Source organism: Cebus imitator, unplaced genomic scaffold (genome assembly GCF_001604975.1).
Source record: "Cebus imitator isolate Cc_AM_T3 unplaced genomic scaffold, Cebus_imitator-1.0 Scaffold781, whole genome shotgun sequence".
Taxonomy (NCBI): domain Eukaryota; kingdom Metazoa; phylum Chordata; class Mammalia; order Primates; family Cebidae; genus Cebus; species Cebus imitator.
In genome coordinates this window covers 23,893-41,803 of record NW_016108096.1, presented here as the reverse complement: position 1 = coordinate 41,803, position 17,911 = coordinate 23,893, and the positions used below count along the sequence as shown (strand labels likewise).

At 38.2% G+C, this 17,911-nt stretch overlaps 1 protein-coding gene across 2 annotated transcripts in view; it reads left to right on the top strand.

Moving 5' to 3' along the window:
• The first annotated feature begins 289 nt into the window (after window positions 1-289).
• Window positions 290-17,911, top strand: part of LOC108297229 (alpha-aminoadipic semialdehyde synthase, mitochondrial) — a 39,841-nt gene continuing 22,219 nt past the window's right edge. For both annotated transcript variants that reach the window (XR_005198543.1, XM_017519943.2), the window contains exons 1-4: window positions 290-418; window positions 9,853-10,077; window positions 13,908-14,084; window positions 16,671-16,755. Coding sequence is in view for 1 of the 2 variants with exons in the window: in XM_017519943.2 (XP_017375432.1) it covers window positions 9,868-10,077; window positions 13,908-14,084; window positions 16,671-16,755 (472 nt within the window). In the remaining variant the exon portion in view is untranslated. The remainder of the gene's footprint in view (window positions 419-9,852; window positions 10,078-13,907; window positions 14,085-16,670; window positions 16,756-17,911) is intronic.

Sequence of the window (17,911 nt, the reverse complement as noted above, 5' to 3'; positions counted from 1 at the left end):
ACGTTCGCACCTGTGCAGCGCGTGGAGCCCAGATTATTTTCGTTGTTCTCCGTCCCCGCTCGCCTTCTGCCACGGACAGTTACAAACCTGGTCGATAATTATCCTGGGAGGACGCGACGTCCCAGCTAAGAACTCAGGTCAGAGATCGGAGAGGCAGAAGGATCTCGGGGAGGAGCAGGGGCCGGGCTTGACCTAAGAGCTGGCGGCGCCGCCGATTGGCGGAGGAGAAGGTTGTTCCCGCAGGGCGGCCGCTGATTGGCTGCGGGAGGCAGAGGCGTGACGTCTTCAGAAGTTGAGCAAACACCTCCTACTTCCCGGGCTCCCATCCCAATTTCGGCTGGGAATTCGGAGCCTACCCTGCAGCGGCTCGGAAGATCCGAGGCGGGGGCAGACCAGTCGGCGCCCCAGAGCGGACGAGGTGAGGAGGGGTCCTCGCGGAGGTTGAGCAGACGCGCGGGTGGGCTCAGCCTGTGAGATGCGCTGGGGATCGCGGCCCGGACTCGGGCTCTCGCTGGGAAGGGCCCGCGAGCTCGGCCCTCGGGTACCGGCGCCGCGAGGCTTCCCAGCAGGCTGGCGGGGCCGAGAGACTGAGGAGGCGGCGAGCTTTCGGGCCTCGCTGCAAGAAAGGGAGGGAGAGCGGAAACGCCGAGCGTGTCCCTGAGAGGAAGGGAGGGAGAGCTGTCAGCTCAGGTCCAGCGCTTCCAAGTAGAAAGGCAAGTGATTGCAAATCGGATTGCTTTTCTTTCTTTTTCGGCGGGTAGTGGTGGTGCAATGGCTGGGGAATAAAGAACTGGGGAAGCGGCGGAGAGACCGCCTTGTTCGTCTTTGGACCGCGTGCTCAGCGGGGATGCCTGGCTACGGAGGCGGTGGATGAATGGAGATTTCAGGGCGGTTCTTTCCCCTTTCCCTCCCAGCGCCCTGGGTAGCCAAACTCTGATCACAAACTTCTCTCCTTGTCCATCTGGGCTGCCCACTGTCCGAGACACAGACACGCTTAGGAAGCTGCTGTGCGCTGTCCATTCTGTAGCAAGGATCGCAGAGGGGTGGAAGTTGGGCGCCTTGCCTGTCTGGGTTTCCCGAGCTCCTGAGCCCTGCGGGGCCGTGCGGGCCTTAGTGAGGGCTCGCGCTGGAAGGGGCGCGTTGAGGAGCAGCTTACCCACCCTGCTCTCTTGAATGGGGCTGGATGTCTGTCCTGACAGCTTCAGAAGAAGAAATGCGCTTTCCAGACACCGATTTCAGGGAATTGGGGGTTGGGAGGAGCGGGAGAGAGAAAGCGCGCGCACAAGAGAGAGAATGAATTAGTTCAGTAACTTGAACGAGGATTAACATTTTTGGTGTTGTGGGTCATCAGTGGAGAAGGTGCAGCTGTGAGATGTAGTTATACCCAGGGCTGAATGGTCATTGACTGAAGCTGTGGCTTTCCAATACTTTATTTAAAAAAAACCCAAAACACTGATGGCACTTTGGTGTTTCTGGGTTTGTGTATTTTGTCCCTTGCATTCCCCTCTTCTTTTTTTCCTACAAAGATGAGTGAATCTAGGGCTACATGACTTGACTGTGTAACCTGGTGGCCATTCTGCAAAATGAGTTAGGTAGACAAAAATTGAAGCCAATTTAGCAGAGTCATTTTCCTACTTTCCAGATAATCATGTTTGTTATCAGTCTCACGTGCTATTGATGATGGCATGATCAGAACTTTGATTTATTTGTAATTGATTTTTTTTCTCACTAGTCCTTTAACAGACCTTGGTTCAGAATTTTGGAAATGATCTTTGGTGTGTAAAAAGCCCCCATCTAACAAAACGTTTCATGTTTTTCATATATTATTTTATTAATTTTTTCATAGAAATAACATTACAAATGGTGGTAAATTTTCTAGATAAGGCCACAAAAGAGTCTATGCAATTCATGAAATCATGGAAACAAACATTTGGAATGAGAAATAATCCCAAAACATTATTACCACGTTCATCTGATTTAAGGTGCCATCAATTGTAAGATACATCCCTATTTCACAGATGCTAAAATCTGAAAAAAAAGTCTTAAATTTGATGAAATACAACATTAAAATGGTAATTTATTTATCTTGAACATCCATGCCTAAAGTTTGAAGTTGAAGAAAGGGCTTATTGGGCTCTATGTTTTTTTCTAGAATAATATAAGGGTGGGCGGATTAATATGGAGCCATGGTGAAGGCCTATGGTGTGACAGAGGAAAGAAAAGAAATGTGTGTCTACTGTTAGTAGTGTGGTTGTGCTCACTTTTGAGGAGTAGGCAAGCTTGGGGGGCTTTTCTTTTCCTTAATATTTATTGTTTATGACACACAAGCAATGCTCAACACTTTATGCATATTAGCTCAATTAAATATCACAAGGGCCCTAAGAGGTAGATGTTAATATGACTCATTTTGCAGTTGATACACAGGCAGGTTAAGTTACCAACCAAGGTCACAGAGTAAGTTTGTCCGCAGAGGAACCCAGGAGAGAAACCAGTATTCCTTTGACGTATCTATCTTCTGTTGCAAGCTCTTGGCTTCTGGTTCATGCTGTTAATACAGATAACTTAGGTGAACGTCCATTCTTTCTTGATTGTGTTTTTGGTATTTTGTTTCCCTGTTTGGTGTATATTAGCTAGAAATTCGTAAGTCAGTGTGCCTATTTATGTGCTACATTTCTAGTGTTTTTGTAATTCAGTGTCCAGTCACTACTATACTTAATAGAATCAGCATATCAGAGCTGAAAGGGACTTTAGTATTATATTTTAGTCTGGGTAAGGAAACTGAAGTCAAGAGGAGGAATCCTACATCTAGTTATGTGTCCCAGCTCTCATATCTGGGTTTTCCCACCATACTGTACTATATTTCATAAGATTTGTTGATCTATGAGATCTTAGAAGGGAATTGAGCTTTTTATTTTTTTCAGGGTTGGGGCAATGTGAGTCTCTTCTTATTCATGTGTCCATTTTTGTTTATTTTCTTGCCACATAGATCTCTATAATGTTTATTAAATTTGCCCATTCATTTATTCTTTCTTAAAACACTTGCTGTTTTCCTATTTGCCAGTCATTGGGAATACAGAGATAAGTAAAACATAATTCATACATATTTACAGTTTAGCAAAGAAACAGACAACTAAGCAGATAAGCATTTTGGACTAGACTCCAATTTAGAGCTAACCTTGTATTCCATTTCAGTGAAGCTAAAATTATGAGCTAGAGACCAGGAGAAACATGTGTCATGTATTTGGATGCCTTTGAGTAGCTGAAAATTCTCAGACCAGATTAATTAATACTAATAGACCTCTTCCCCCAAAGTCTACGATTTTCTTCTTAGTCTGGTAATGTATTTTGTAAAGGGTTTAACATGGAAGCATTAAAAGAAATGTACCCACACACAGGAAGTGAAAGTATGGAGACCGGTGTTAATGCAAGCCCAAGCCTAGTTCTAGCAAGCCTTGAAATGGGGAGGGATTTGGATTAGTTATAGGTCATCACCCGGTGCTCTGTTAATTCTGGAACTCTTTGAACCTCTCCAAAAATATTATGTTTGGATACCAAGTATCAAGTGTAAGCTAAGAAGTATAGCCATAGAGCTACCCATGCTTATTTACAGACACCAGAGCTTCTTGGGAAACCATGGGTTTTTAAGATATACTTTTATATATTTTTTAATTACTTCAAAGGGTGAATATAAATAATTAGTGTTGTTCATCCATGAACTTATTTTCCTCATCTAAAGACTCTATTACCCCATTCTTAGTCTCTCAATAATTAATTGCAATATATGCCTGATTATTACAAATAATTTGGCATTGAGAAATCTCCCCATGTGATTTGATAGTTTTGATTTGAGTCACTAAATTATGTTGTAGTGAAATTATTTTAAAGATCTAAAATAGATGGATAAATAGCACATTCTTAACTATGGGGATTAAAGTTGGAACATCTGGCCTGAATTTCTTCCATCATGAATGTGTAACCCTTTATACATATCCCAATAGAAGTGACAGAAATTAAGAGGAGTAATGCTTAGTTCATTCTTATGCTCTTGTAATGCTTGTGCATTGTTTTGGGTAGGTAGGTGATCTGTAAGCTTAAAAAGTATTCTGATTAGATTGATCCTATGAAAAGGTTTGAAGAGACTTAGAACATTTTTGATATTTGATGGAAGAGTAAAAAGTCCTATGAAAATCTCAGCTCTCTTCATCTCCCCACTTCTCTTATAAAAACTGTAAAAATTAAATACACCTTTTTTGTTTGTTTTTTGAGACAGTCTCACTTTGTTGCTCAGGCTGGCGTATAGTGGCATGATCTTCACTTACTGCAAACTTTGCCTCCTGGGTTCAAGTGATTTTTGTGCCTCAGCCTCCCGAGTAGCTGGGATTACCAGCATGCGCCACCACTCCAGGCTAATTTTTGTATTTTTATTAGAGTTAGGGTTTTGCCATGTTGCCCAAGCTGGTCGCTAATTCCTGACCTCAGGTGATCTGCCTGCCTTGGCCTCCCAAAGTGCTGGCATTACAGGTGTGAGCCACCATGTCTGGCCAAATACACCATTTTATGGCATAAATACTGACTGAAAAGTGGCAGAGAAAAAAAATCTTAATCAAGTTACGTTTAAAAAGTTATACCAACAAGAACAACAGACTGTCTTATTATGACATCCATTATGATAAGTCATAATAAAAATATACGATAGAGGCTTGGAAAATGCTTTCTATAAAACGGAAAAAAGTCCCCTATTTCTATGGGTCTCACTATTCTCATTTGTAATACTGGGTTTTAGATTATATTCTATCAGTCCCCTTTTGACTCTAATATTTGGTTATAATCAGTACTTAATAATTCACCATCAGATATTGATCAGCAACATTTAATTAGATAAAACGAATTCTGAACATGGGCAGGGACTGGATTACTGCTTCTTTATAGCTTTACCAAGTGCATCATGCTGTGCATATCTTAAGTAGCCCCCAAATATTTTTTTAATTAAAGGAAGAGAATCAAAAGCACTCGTGCCATAATCAGTGTACAAAAGATTTTATTTTGATAACTCTATAAAGAGACTTTCTGGATTTCATTATAATTTAAATATTAGAAAATATTCATGCTATAAGCAAATGACTAGCTGCTTTTATTTTAATATATGTAATTGTACAAAAGGCCAGTCTGCTCACACTCTGAAAGGACCTTTCTAACCACACATGAGATTCTCTGCCATGAGAGTGGCTTTTCTTAAATATAATCTTTATAAGTACATTTTAAAGAATCTGCTTTGCTTTGGTTTCTCCATGTGATTTAGAACGATGGTGTACTCAGTGACCATAGGACAGCTCCTGGTCATTGAAAAAAAATGGTGGGGTGTGTATGGAGAGCCGAGCTTTGAGCTCTGTCTCTGTGTCTTTCTCTCTCTCTCTCTCTGTGTGTGTCATTTTCCTTCCATTTCTCTGGAAAATAATACAAAATACAAAGAACATTCAAGCATTCTCTTTCCTCTGATTCTCATGTTTTTGTTGCAAAATTAGGTATTTAGTAAATTAAAAGATTAAGTCTTGCTTCCTTGAGAAATGGAAAGATAAAATAGCATCATAGAGTATGTTCTCCTATTGCTACTGATCAGTCTTCACTATCATCTTCCTGTCTCAGTACACAGCAGTTCCTTCTTATCCAAGTTTTCCCTTTCCATGGTTTCAGTTACCCACTCTCAATCTGGTCTGAAAATAAGTGAATAAAGTACACTAAGATATTTTGAGAGAAAGAGAGACCACATTTACATAATTTTTATTACAGTATATTGTTGTAATTATTCTATTATTGTTGCTAATCTCTTACAGTGCTTAATTTATAAATTAAATTTTATCATAGGCATGTATATATAGGAAAAATCACAGCATATATAGGGTTTGGGGCTATCAGAGACTTCAAGCATCCACTGGGGGTCTTAGAATGTATTATCCACAGATAACCAGGGGCCACTGTATGTCTCTGCAATTCACTATAATGCTCCCATGACTTTTAGAGACATTTCAAATTCCTGATCAATCTTAGGTAAATAAAAGTGCACACCTTAGTGGTGTTCTGTTTTACAAAAACAGAGAAGAAATATTTTAAATTTCATTTTAATATCTGAAATGTTAACCTGTATGTATCAAAGGGAAGACTGTTGCAATTTGTCAGAGGAAGGGTCTTGTACCCCACTCTTGCCAGTGTGACATTCCTCTTTCTCTATTTTCCTTCCCTTTGTTCTTTCTAGCTTTTTATTTTCCCCCATTTCTGCCTCCTGCTTTTCTACATCCTCCTTGTTTGTGTTATGAGCTGCTATCAGCACCTGACAGTGTCAGGTAACCTCACTAGAGCCGGTGGTGAGTAAACCACGATCTTCCATCCTTGCTTCATTGAAGGCATTCCAGAAATATACATTGAATTTATTTCCTGATATTCTTGAAAAATACCACAAAATCCAGGACAAAAAGCCAAAGCAACCCCTGTTGGCATTTTCATGAAATACTAGACACCTGAAGTGCAATTTAGAAATTCTCACTATTTCCTATTTCTTGAAGACCTTAGAAGCAGATGAACTGTAGATCTTGAAAGTTCTATGCTGAGACCAAGTTTTAAGGTTCAAGCATTATCTAGCAGTTATACTATAATCAAACTTTTTTTTTTCTAAGCACACAGAAATCCAGAATTTACCTTGGCAGGTACTCAGAAATGATTTTCAGTATAAAGCCGAAAAAGCAGCAAGAGAGGCACCACATGCTGAGGGGAGAACAGATAATTCACTGTAACTATTGAAGTAAAAGCCGTGCGGATCTGATTTCTTTCTGAAACAAGAGTTGGCTGGAGTAACAGCATGGGTTGAATCTATGTAGTGTAAATGTGTAGGCTTTGGCAAAGAAGAGAAAATTCTAGACGTTAAACATTAAACTAGGAATCCTGCTTCTGCTTAAAAGCAACAGATGCTATCTGACTCCAGTTCAGTTTCTTCATCTGTCAAATGGGGATATGTATCTGCTTAATAAGATTTTTACAAGGAGGAAATAAAATGATGTCTGTAAAGTGATCAGCATAGAGCTTGGCATGTAATACTTCATCAATGGTAACTACTGTTACATTTGATTAACTAATGAAAGTTACAGAAATTATGATTTAAGTCTTCCATGCAAAAAGTGAAAGTGAAAGTAGCTTCTCAAAAGAATTGAAGCTCAGTCCCAGCCACTTCTTTCTTTTCCCCCAGTCCTCTGGGGTAGTTGGCCTTTGCAAGTATATATGTGTATGTTACAAGTGTCTGTCTATGTCTATGTCTGTGTCTGTGTCTGTGCCTGTATCTGTGTCTCCTGCTTTCCCGCCCCATCCCAGACAAAGGAGGTGGTGGGAGAAGGAGCAGGGATTGTCACTGAGGGAGGGATGAATGAGGTTAAAAATCAAGCTTGGGCTGGGGGAGGGATTACATTCTCTGACCATGTTCCTCCTGTTGGAGTCAAGAATTTTGATTCATAATAAAAGATACAGGGTTATGTAGTCACCTGTGAATTTATGAAACACAGCCCCTGCTGGGAAGATGGTATGATTTCTGGACATGTGTGTGTGTTTAAAGGAATCACTATCTTTGGAATCGGTTTTATTAGGAAATAAAGAACTCAAGTTCTATAGGACATTGTGCTTTTTCTTTTGGCTTCAAGAAAACTGAATGTTACGGGCTTGGGTTTGAGTTTAGTGCGATCTCTTTCAAACGTACATAAATAAACAAAAAAATTAGATGCAGTATATAAGTCTTTTACTGAAATGTTGGTAATCTGTTTTACATGCATATTTTGCCCTGAATAAAAGCCTGAACTCCTAATCATCAGCAGTTTCTTTTGCTGTGTGCAGCTTTCTTTCTTTTTGGACCTCTTCTTAAAGCCTTCTTAGCTGGACTCTTCACTCTTTGGTCTGTTCTCTGATTCTGTTGTAAAGTGTCCTATAAATTTACCATCTGGGCAGCAAGTAGTTGTTTGCCCCGAGGAAATGTAGTTGTATGTTTAATCGCTGGCTCAAGGCTTCCCCATCCATCAAGTTGGTCCTCTTCCAAGATTGCAGTCTGATGTAAAAGAAACGTGTTTCATGAAAGTTTTTCTATATATGTTAGCAGTGATGGGTAGGAAATTTCTAGAAGGTACAAAAATCAATCCTTATATTTTGCTGCCAACTTTACATGGAAAACTAAGTTTTAGCATTCAAATGATCCTGCAAATCATCATCTGAAATGACATTTGGCTCCAAAATGTGGTTAACCATTTGAAGATGGATAGAATACTGTTAACCCTGGATATTTATGCTTTAAAAATTTATCTAAGATTTATTCTGCATAGGAATAAATGAACTTGTATATAAATGAAACTGTATATAAAACTTCAGGAGCATCTGGGTGAAAATAAAATGTTTGCTAGTGTCACTTTAATTTCTAGAATTTGGTTAAAAGTATTATTTCCACCATATTTTACGATTCCTCCAGCTAAGGGATAAAAGAACTACTTTCAGTAGATGATATCATTCTCTCCTTCATGTGCAGCCCTGGTTCTGGGACTAGGGGGACAAGACAGTTCTTGTACCCAGAGAATGCTGCTTTGAGTAGGATTTATCCATGAGAATGTACCTTGCCTGCCAGTTTGAGAGAAGCCCATTACATTCATCATAGTAACCCTTTTGTAGCTATTTCTTGATTGACTGAATTAGTAGAATTATGCAGTCTTCTCACTCAAATAGCAGTTGGAAAACTGGTTGAGGCAGGCTGGGTTTTAATATAACAGGAGGAGGTGGTGGTATGGAGAGGAAACCCAGGAAGAGGAACTGGCATATTTAAAGTAACAAAGGGGAACAGTGAAGGTGAGGCTGGACTCTATGGTGGAAGCAGAGTGATTGAACACTGCTTCTTAAGATTCTAACACCTCTGGCGAAAAGAATAGCTTTGTTTGGTCGATTGGCTTTCTTAAATTTCGAATTTGTTGAGGACCAATAGTTTTGTAAAATCCAGTAACAATAAATTACTAGAAAAAATGATCTTGTGGCCTGACATGGTGGATCATCCCTGTAATCCCAGTAATTTGTCATAGAATTGAAAAAGAAATTAGCCAGGTGGGTGATGTATACCCATAGTTCTAGCTACTCAGGAGGCTGAGGGTGGAGGATCACTTGAGCCCAGGGTGCAGTGAGCAATGGTCTTACCACTTCATTTTAGCATTGACAGAATGAGACTTCATCTCTAAACATAAATGCATAAATAAAAATGCTTACTTTCTATTTATATACACATCTCATTGTAAACCAGTTTATAAAAAAAAAAACAGTTCACTGACTAACGCTAGGTTGTGGGGCACATTGAGAAGCACTTGTTTTGGGAATGATGAGAGATGAACTGGAAAGAGGTTGGCACTAAATTGTGAAGAACCTTGTATACCGTTAAAAGAATTTCAAACCTGATACCATCAAAGTTTGGACCAATCTGAAAGTCCTGCTCTTTATTATCTTCCTGGATCTAGATTGTAGATTAATTTGTCTAAAACTTTTGTGCTGAATAGATATTTGATAAAATATGTATTTAAAAAGCTATTTTAGCTTAGCAGTTATTGGTTAGTGTCACATATGTGCTCTATACTTTTCAAAATTTTATAGTTAAATAATCTTGTTTTTGAAACTTGGCTTTCTTTGGGTAAAGGAACACTTGATACCCCAGTTTTCCCTTCCCTTTTCTCTACCTTGAGTCTGTTTTCATAAGAGCGGGTTGTATTTTACCGCAGATTTCTCAGGAGACCAGAACTGATCTGCTAGCCCTGCTGCCTTTTGTTGCTCTTGTCTTTCTTTACATTGTCTTTACAGTCACCAGGTGTCAAGATGCTGCGAGTACATAAGACTGCACTGGGCAGGCTAGGGGTCAGCCTCTCCAGGCATCTTCATTACAAAGCTGTGTTGGCTGTCCGGAGGGAGGATGTGAACGCCTGGGAGAGAAGGGCTCCTCTAGCTCCCAAGCACATCAAAGGCATCACCAATCTGGGATACAAGGTCTTGATACAGCCTTCGAATCGACGGGCAATTCATGATAAAGTAAGTATTTCCAATGTTTAACATACAATATCCATTGTAAAGTGGGTCACAGACTTCATAACTCATTACTACTAAATGCTTCAGCGTGCATCTCCTCAGAATAAACCAGTTTTCTACATAGCCACCATATTATTTTCATACCTAAGAAATTAATAATTCATAATATCATCTCATATAGTCTATGTTTAAGTTCCCCATTTCCTCAAATGTCTTTTAATTGAGGTTTAATGAAGCTTTATTGCATTTTATTGTTGTGTGCCTTATAGTTCTTTCAATCTAGAACAGCACATGCCTTTCTGATTTTGTTTCAGTGATATTGACATTGACATGGGATCTTTTTGTTTTTTTTTTGTTTTTGAGACGGAGTCTTAGTCACCAGGCTGGAGTTCAGGGACTACAGGTGCATGCCATCACGCCTGGCTAATTTTTGTAGTTTTAGTAGAGATGGGGTTTCACCATGTTGGCCAGGATGGTCTCAATCTCTTGACCTCGTGACTCGCCCGCCTCAGCCTCCCAAAGTGCTGGGATTACAAGCGTGAGCCACCACACTTGGCCTCTTTTTTGTTTGTTTGTTTGTTTGAGAGAGTCTTGCTCTGTCACCAGGCTGGAGTGCAGTGGTGCAATCTTGGCTCACTGCAACCTCCACCTCCTGGGTTCAAGTGATTCTCCGGCCTCGGCCTCCCAAGCAGCTGGGACTACAGGCGCAAGCCACCACTCCTGGCTAAGTTTTATATTTTTAGTAGAGACAGGGTTTCACCGTGTTGGCCAGGATGGTCTCGATCTCCTGACCTTGTGCTCCGCCCACTTCGGCGTCCCCAAGTGCTGGGATTACAGGCGTAAGCCACCGCACCCGGCTGACGTAGACTCTTTTTAAAAGAGCCCAAGACATTTAGTGTCATGTCAAGCATTTTTGGCAGGAATATAACATAAGTGATACATGCTCTTCCCATTGCATCAAATCAAAGGCACAAAACATCAGGTTGTCCCATAGTTGGCAATGTGTAATCACTTGGTTGAGGTGGTTACAGTGAGAGCTCTTCATTGTTAAAGTTTATTTCACCCTTTGCAATTATTGAGTCATCTGTGAGATGGTATTTTAATATCTGTAATGTTCCTATTCCTGAATAACTTTACAACTACTCATATTAGCCCCCATTGAATCTTTGCCTGAATTAGTTCTTAATGGAAACTTGTGAAGTGATGCTTTTCTGATTTTATCACTCCCCTAAGTTTGTTTGCTGTCATTCTTCTTCAGAAAGAGGTTTTCTTTTATTTCTCTTCCACTCCTCTACTTTTTTGAGTTGTGAACAGTTTTATTACAGTATATTGAACTGTTTACCAAACTGTGAATTCTGTAATTCAGTGTTTAATTATGCTTCTTTAAAAAACCTTCTTACCTTTGCATTTAAAGCCTTATTGTGAGGAGTTTACATAGGCATCTTCATGTTGACAAGATGAGTCTTAGCATGTTGCTTAAAAGATGAGTTGTGAAGTGTTTTATCACAGTGAACTGAATTGTTTATCAGTGTGACGTTTCATTTGCTTCTTTAATTTTTGCTTTTTTTAGTATATTTTGGAATCATGAACCTTTTGCATTCAATCCATTTACCATTATCCTTTTTAATGTCTGAATTATCCCCAAATTGGTTAGTTCGAGTCCTTTCAAGGGACCTTTTCTGTCCTTTGGATATGAATCCATTTACCTTTGAGTTTTCCTATTTCGTAGAATAACAAATTGTCCTAGTCTCACCTTGTACCTTTACTGCCCCACATCAGGAAATTAATAATTTCACCAAGAAGCCTTGATCTCTTTTAGTATATAGAAACCAAGATCTGGTATGTGGTGTTAAGCATGTTTATTGTTATTGAGATACCGTTGCTCTTAGGCTCTTTTAGTGTACGGAGCTTAGAAATAAACACAAGCAAATGCCCACACAAATACGTATGTTAGTCAATCTTAAGTTAATACTGATACTAAAAAGACCTCCAGAGGAAAAAATAATGCCCAGGAAAATTAAAATTTAACATTGTGGAATTTTTTATCTTTAAAATTTTATATTTGCATCTGTTTTCTCCAACACTAAAAATCTTAATTCTTTAATATTAATGTATATTGTTTGCTTTATCCTGTAATATATATAAAATAGTGTCAGGATCACAATGCTATTATTACAACTAGCAGTAAGCCCACATTTTTCAAAGTAGAATATTTACAAATTCCAGAAATGAAGTCACATTTTCATTTTAAACCCCTACATCCAGTTCTCACCCACCCCAAAGGTTACTTTTGTTTCTGATCTATCATTCTTGTTTCCTTTTTTTTGCAAAAATTAACACTTGTGTGTGTATTTATGTATTTATTTCCCTTTTGTTCTTATACAGAAGGCTGTCTACTGTGTATGCTCTTTTGTACCTTTCTTTCTTTAGTTACAACGTATCTTGAACATTGCTCTTTGTAAGTTCTTAGAGCTATTTCATTTCATTTAAAGGCTGTGTGGTAAGTACTCCATTGTACAGTTCTTTGGTTTATTTGCCAATCTACTACAAATGAGAAAATGGACTGTTTTTTAAGAAACCAGGGAGAAATTGTATGTTCATCCTTTATCTCTCTTATTCATCTCTACTTTCTTTTGAAGTAGGTTCCTAACTAAATCTACCTGTGGTTGAACTGCTATCGTGGATGCTCTTTTAATTCTGCTTGGGTTATACTTCTTCATTTAAAAATCAGATATGGCTGTGTATTGCTTTCATGTACTAGTTATGCAGTCTCAATTAAATGTGTAAGCCTCAGGTTTTCCATTGATTGAATAAGGATTATAATTGTACTTACCTCATGAAAGTTGTATGAAATTTAAATGAGATAGTTCATGCAAAGAGCTTAACAAAGTACACAGTAATTTATTAATACATATCAATGATTATTGTTACTTATTATCCAATAAAGCTCATATTAGCCATGATGATATTCAACCTACATTTCCAAATCAATTTAGTCATATGCTGTAAATGTCTCTTTACTCCTCTTCCTTCATATTTTTATATGCCTTCAATGCCTCTTACTGATATTACCATCTTGTGTTTCCCATTTTCATTTCTCTAAATTTTAGGTAGCCATTCAGATTAATTTAAATTTTCGTATTTCTCTGGTTATCTTGCCATTCAGGTTAATTTAACTTTCTTATTTCTTTGATCATCCCACCTAGGAATTATCTCAATATCAGTTAAAGTAGCATATCACTTAGATGCTGATGATCATAATGGTTTGAATTTGTCATTTACTCCACTCCAGACTACTTTTTAACTATATTTTGTGAACTCCTTTATAGAAGGGATCTTGACAATATTTCGTTGTATCTTAGCATCTCATCTCTAGCACAGACTAGTGTACAGTTAGGATAGTAATAAATACGAACTGGGCCAAAACAATGAAAAATAAATGTTATAATTATGTCTTATCTTTTAAAAATACAACTAATAAGTCACAAATTGGCATTTACTATTTCAGTGTATTGTTGGTACAAAATATACATTTCACAAGTATGCTTAAGTCACATGTGCTAGTGGATATGACCAAATTATAAACTCTTCTTAAACATATGTGTATCCTGAGTTTTCTAATTGTTTTATGCTGTAAGTGTTGAACATAATATATTTATCTTTAACCAACAAGTACAAATATTACAAGTAGTTGTTCTGTTATTTGTTCTAATTCATACAGATTTTATTCCTTCAAAAGATTTGTTGTGCCTTAATTTGCTACACATTTTATTCAAGAAAACATGGATATTACAAATCAGAATATTAACCTTTCATCATAACTAAAATTTCAGGAATATGTCAAAGCCGGTGGCATTCTTCAGGAGGATATTTCTGAAGCTTGTCTAATTTTGGGAGTTAAAAGACCTCCAGAGGAAAAATTAATGTCCAGGAAGACTTATGCATTTTTCTCCCACACAATAAAAGCTCAGGAGGCCAATATGGGCTTGTTGGATGAGATTCTTGAAAAGGTAACTAGTGATTAATATTTATAAATATTAATGTAGAAAAATAGTATTTTTTAGTTTTAATAAGTGGAGGTTTAGTTTTCTTTCCTTCTTTAGTTTAAGAGGAACTAAACACTGCATTCCTTTTATATTCTGAAATGGAAAGAATGATAAAAGCTTTTCCCCTAAACAGTTTATCAATTTATAAGGCCAATTGGCCATATATTACCAAATAGAATTTTAGAGCTGAAAATAAACTCAGGGATCATATAATCTACTACCTTATTTTTCAGATGGGACCCAGAGAGGTAAAATGACTTGACTGGGTTGCACACTCTGTATGCCAGAAGTGGACTGTGGACAATTTTTACATTTATTCACATTCATAAGGAAAAATGCATTTTTGAGATGTAAATACTATGAAAAAAACTAGTAGCTCTTTAAAACACAGGGTATTCATTTAACAAATATTTACTCGGTGCTGATGATGTGTCTGATGCTGTTTGCTCTAATGAAAGAGCAAAAGAGTGACGTATTCTTATCTGCACAGAGCTTACGTTGTAGTGGGAGGAAACAGATAATAAATAAATAAGATCAATATGCCACTTGGCAATATGTGTGATGAGCATAAATATAATATTGAGGAAGAAAAGAAGTCCTGGGCACTGGAACATGAATATACTGTTTTAAATAGGATGGTTAGAGGGGGCCCCATTGTGAAAGTGGCATTGAGCAACAACCTGAAGGAGGCGAAGGACTGAGCCATACACATCTGAGATGAGTACTTTAAGCAGACAGAATAGTAACGCAAAGGCCTGAGGATCTTTTTAGAGTATGGGGTTAGAGTAGACCATGTTCAAAAATGCTTATTCTGTCTCGTGTCAGTAATGGTTGGAGGTGGGAGGGGGAGAGCAAAATTACTAAGAAGGCTGCTGACCTAGGCTGGTCTAGCCTGCAGCTCACAAGTGATGGTGGCCTGCACCTGGAAGTGGTAGTAATAGAAGTTGTGATGTGTGGACAAATCTTGGATGTGTTTTAGGGGTGGATCCTACAGGATTTACTGATGACATAAAGGTAGAATATGAGAAAAGGAGAGGAGTCAGGAATGACTCCAGGTTTTGGCCTGAGCTACTGAAAGCAATTGCCATGGAATGACGTGATGCTACTAAAAGAGAAAAAGGCTTGGGTAGGCAAATGGAGAGTTGGGTTTAGGGTCTGCCAGGTTTAATACTGTATTAGACATGTAAAGGGATAAGCCAGGTGGGCTGTTGGATATGAGTCTGAAGCTCAGGGGGGCATCTTCTCCTGACATACAGTTTGTAGTTGTCAGAGACTAGATGGTATCTAGAGTCGTGAGACTGGATGAACACAGGAAGGAAATACAGATAAAGAAGTCTAAGGTCCACAGCCTCAAGACATTTGAGCTAGAATCTGAGATTAGGGCAGAGGATTGGAGAAATCATAAACAGTAAAAGCAATGGGAAAACACATATTATAGAGGAGTATAAAATACTTTCCAATTAATTCCAAAGACAGTAGACATGGGTGACAGTTAATTTGTAGTGTTTCTAAAGAACAAGTTCAAAAGTAACTAATGGAAATAATACTATATGAAGAATGTTCCATCTTAAGCAGATAAGGTCTTTATTAAGTATTTTAGGAACATTTTTTGTTATTTTAACCTGTTCATTATAAGAAAATTAGCAAAAACCGACCTGGCAGGGCTGCTTTTGGGCAGCATTTTGTAACCAATGACTTGGAGTTGGATGAAGAATAAACATTCTTAAACTCATGAACATGATAAAATTATATGATCTTTGAGGAAATAAAATTACTGTTTAAAATACTATTTAATTACAATGCACTATGATGTTTTAAGCATGAATTACTAAGACTTTCCTGAGAGGGGAAAGGTTTTCAAGGAAAGAGGAAGAGAATGTGTTTTTAGTGAAGGCAAGGAAGAGAAATGCAGACATCATTACGGCTTTAAAGAGGAAGGTTACCTGTAAAAGGAGGCAGAGGGGGAAAAAAAGAGAGGAGGAGGAGAGAAAAATATTTGTGCTTGGACTTGAGAGAGAGTGTTATTATTTTCCAGGTAGTATAGACCTGAGTCTATTTAGAATGGTTGAGAAACAATGTAAAGAGGGAAGATGCGAAAAAGAGGTAACAACAGTTCAAGAAGAGTGATCTTGGAGGACATGAGAGAAGCTAGGATCTAGCTCAGAGATTCATCTCAAAAGGGATCTGTTTTCTTTGACCAGAAGGAAGGATGTAAGGATGAGTGGGGCTATAGATATGTTAGTAGATGGTGCTGGATGGGTGGGGGCAAAAAGGTAAGGGAAATTCCACCTTTATTATTTGATTACCTATCATCAAGGGGGTATAGCACCTGCTATGATCATTTTTTCATTTCCAGTTACAAAGCTACCATTGGTTTGCCACCTGGTGTTTTCTAAATATTTCATGGTATACCTCATGGTAACTTCTGGTAGCAAGTTAAGATATATTTCAGAGGAAAAAATGTGAAATACTTACTTGCTCATATTTATCTTTACTTGTTACAATTAAGCTTAATGGGTCCAGTTGGAAATTTTTTTATCCCCTTTTCAGGAAATTCGACTTATTGATTATGAGAAAATGGTGGATCATAGAGGAGTACGGGTTGTGGCATTTGGACAGTGGGCTGGTGTGGCAGGTAAGTACGCCAGCGCTTACATCACCCACTTTCTAAATTGGCTTGGGGAATAACTGTGAGTTTTCTCTTTTCTGTGGCAAGGATATAGGAGTGTTTATTTCCATGGAAATAAAATAAAAATGAAGGTATGCTGAAGGATGATGCATACAAGTGGAATAATGTATGAAGATAAATGGTTAAAAATATTTAATTGCAAAAATTCAAAAGAAAAAGCAGGGAGAAGGTTAACAACTACAAACAGGCTCTGATTTTTAGGTAGTTCCTTTTGAAAGGCTAGAAGGAGATGTCAGTTTGGTAATGAGACATTGGGAAGCAGAAGATAGGGAAAAAGAGAAAGGGAAGAAAGGTCCAGGTACAGGAATTTTGTCCAATTAACATTTTGGACCTTGTTTTGTCAAGAAACGCCACAATATGTTATAGCTCTGTTTCAGATCAGATTACCTGCAGGTCTAATAAGGGAAGTGATGACTTTGGCATTGTTTGACCTTGTTATTTAAAAGTAGAAAATTCCTTATTATGGTTTATGTCATTTTGCTTATTATTAATGTCATACTCAAATCCACCTGTTTCTTAAATAATAAAGAAATCTAAGCAAAAATTTAAAGATCATAAAATGCTTTCACTTAAAACCATTTAAGGCAGGGTATAGTAGCTCATGCCTGTAATCCCAGCACTTTGGGAGGCTGACGCAGGCTGATCATTTGAGGTCAGGAGTTTGAGACCAGCCTAGCCAATATGGTGAAACCCCATCTCTATTAAAACTACAAAAATTAGTTGTTGGTGGTGCACATCTGTAATCCCAGCTCCTCAGGAGGTTGAGGCACGAGAATTGCTTGAACCCAGGAGGCAGAGTTTGCAGTGAACCAAGATCAGGCCACTGCACTCCAGCTTGAATGACAGAGCAAAACTCCGTCTAAAAAAAATATCTTTTCTCACCCAACACACAAATCAGCTCTATTAGACTAACAGTGAATTAAATTTCTTAGTATAAAAGCAGTAGTAGAGAGACCTCTAATAACTAGGATTCCTAGGGCCTTTCAGGACTCATCCAGATGAGGGTTTTATTTACCTAGATAGAATTAATACATCAGAATTAAGCCGATTTATTTAGAAGTCACTATATTCAGAAATAGGACCACATCCATCAATAGGATGT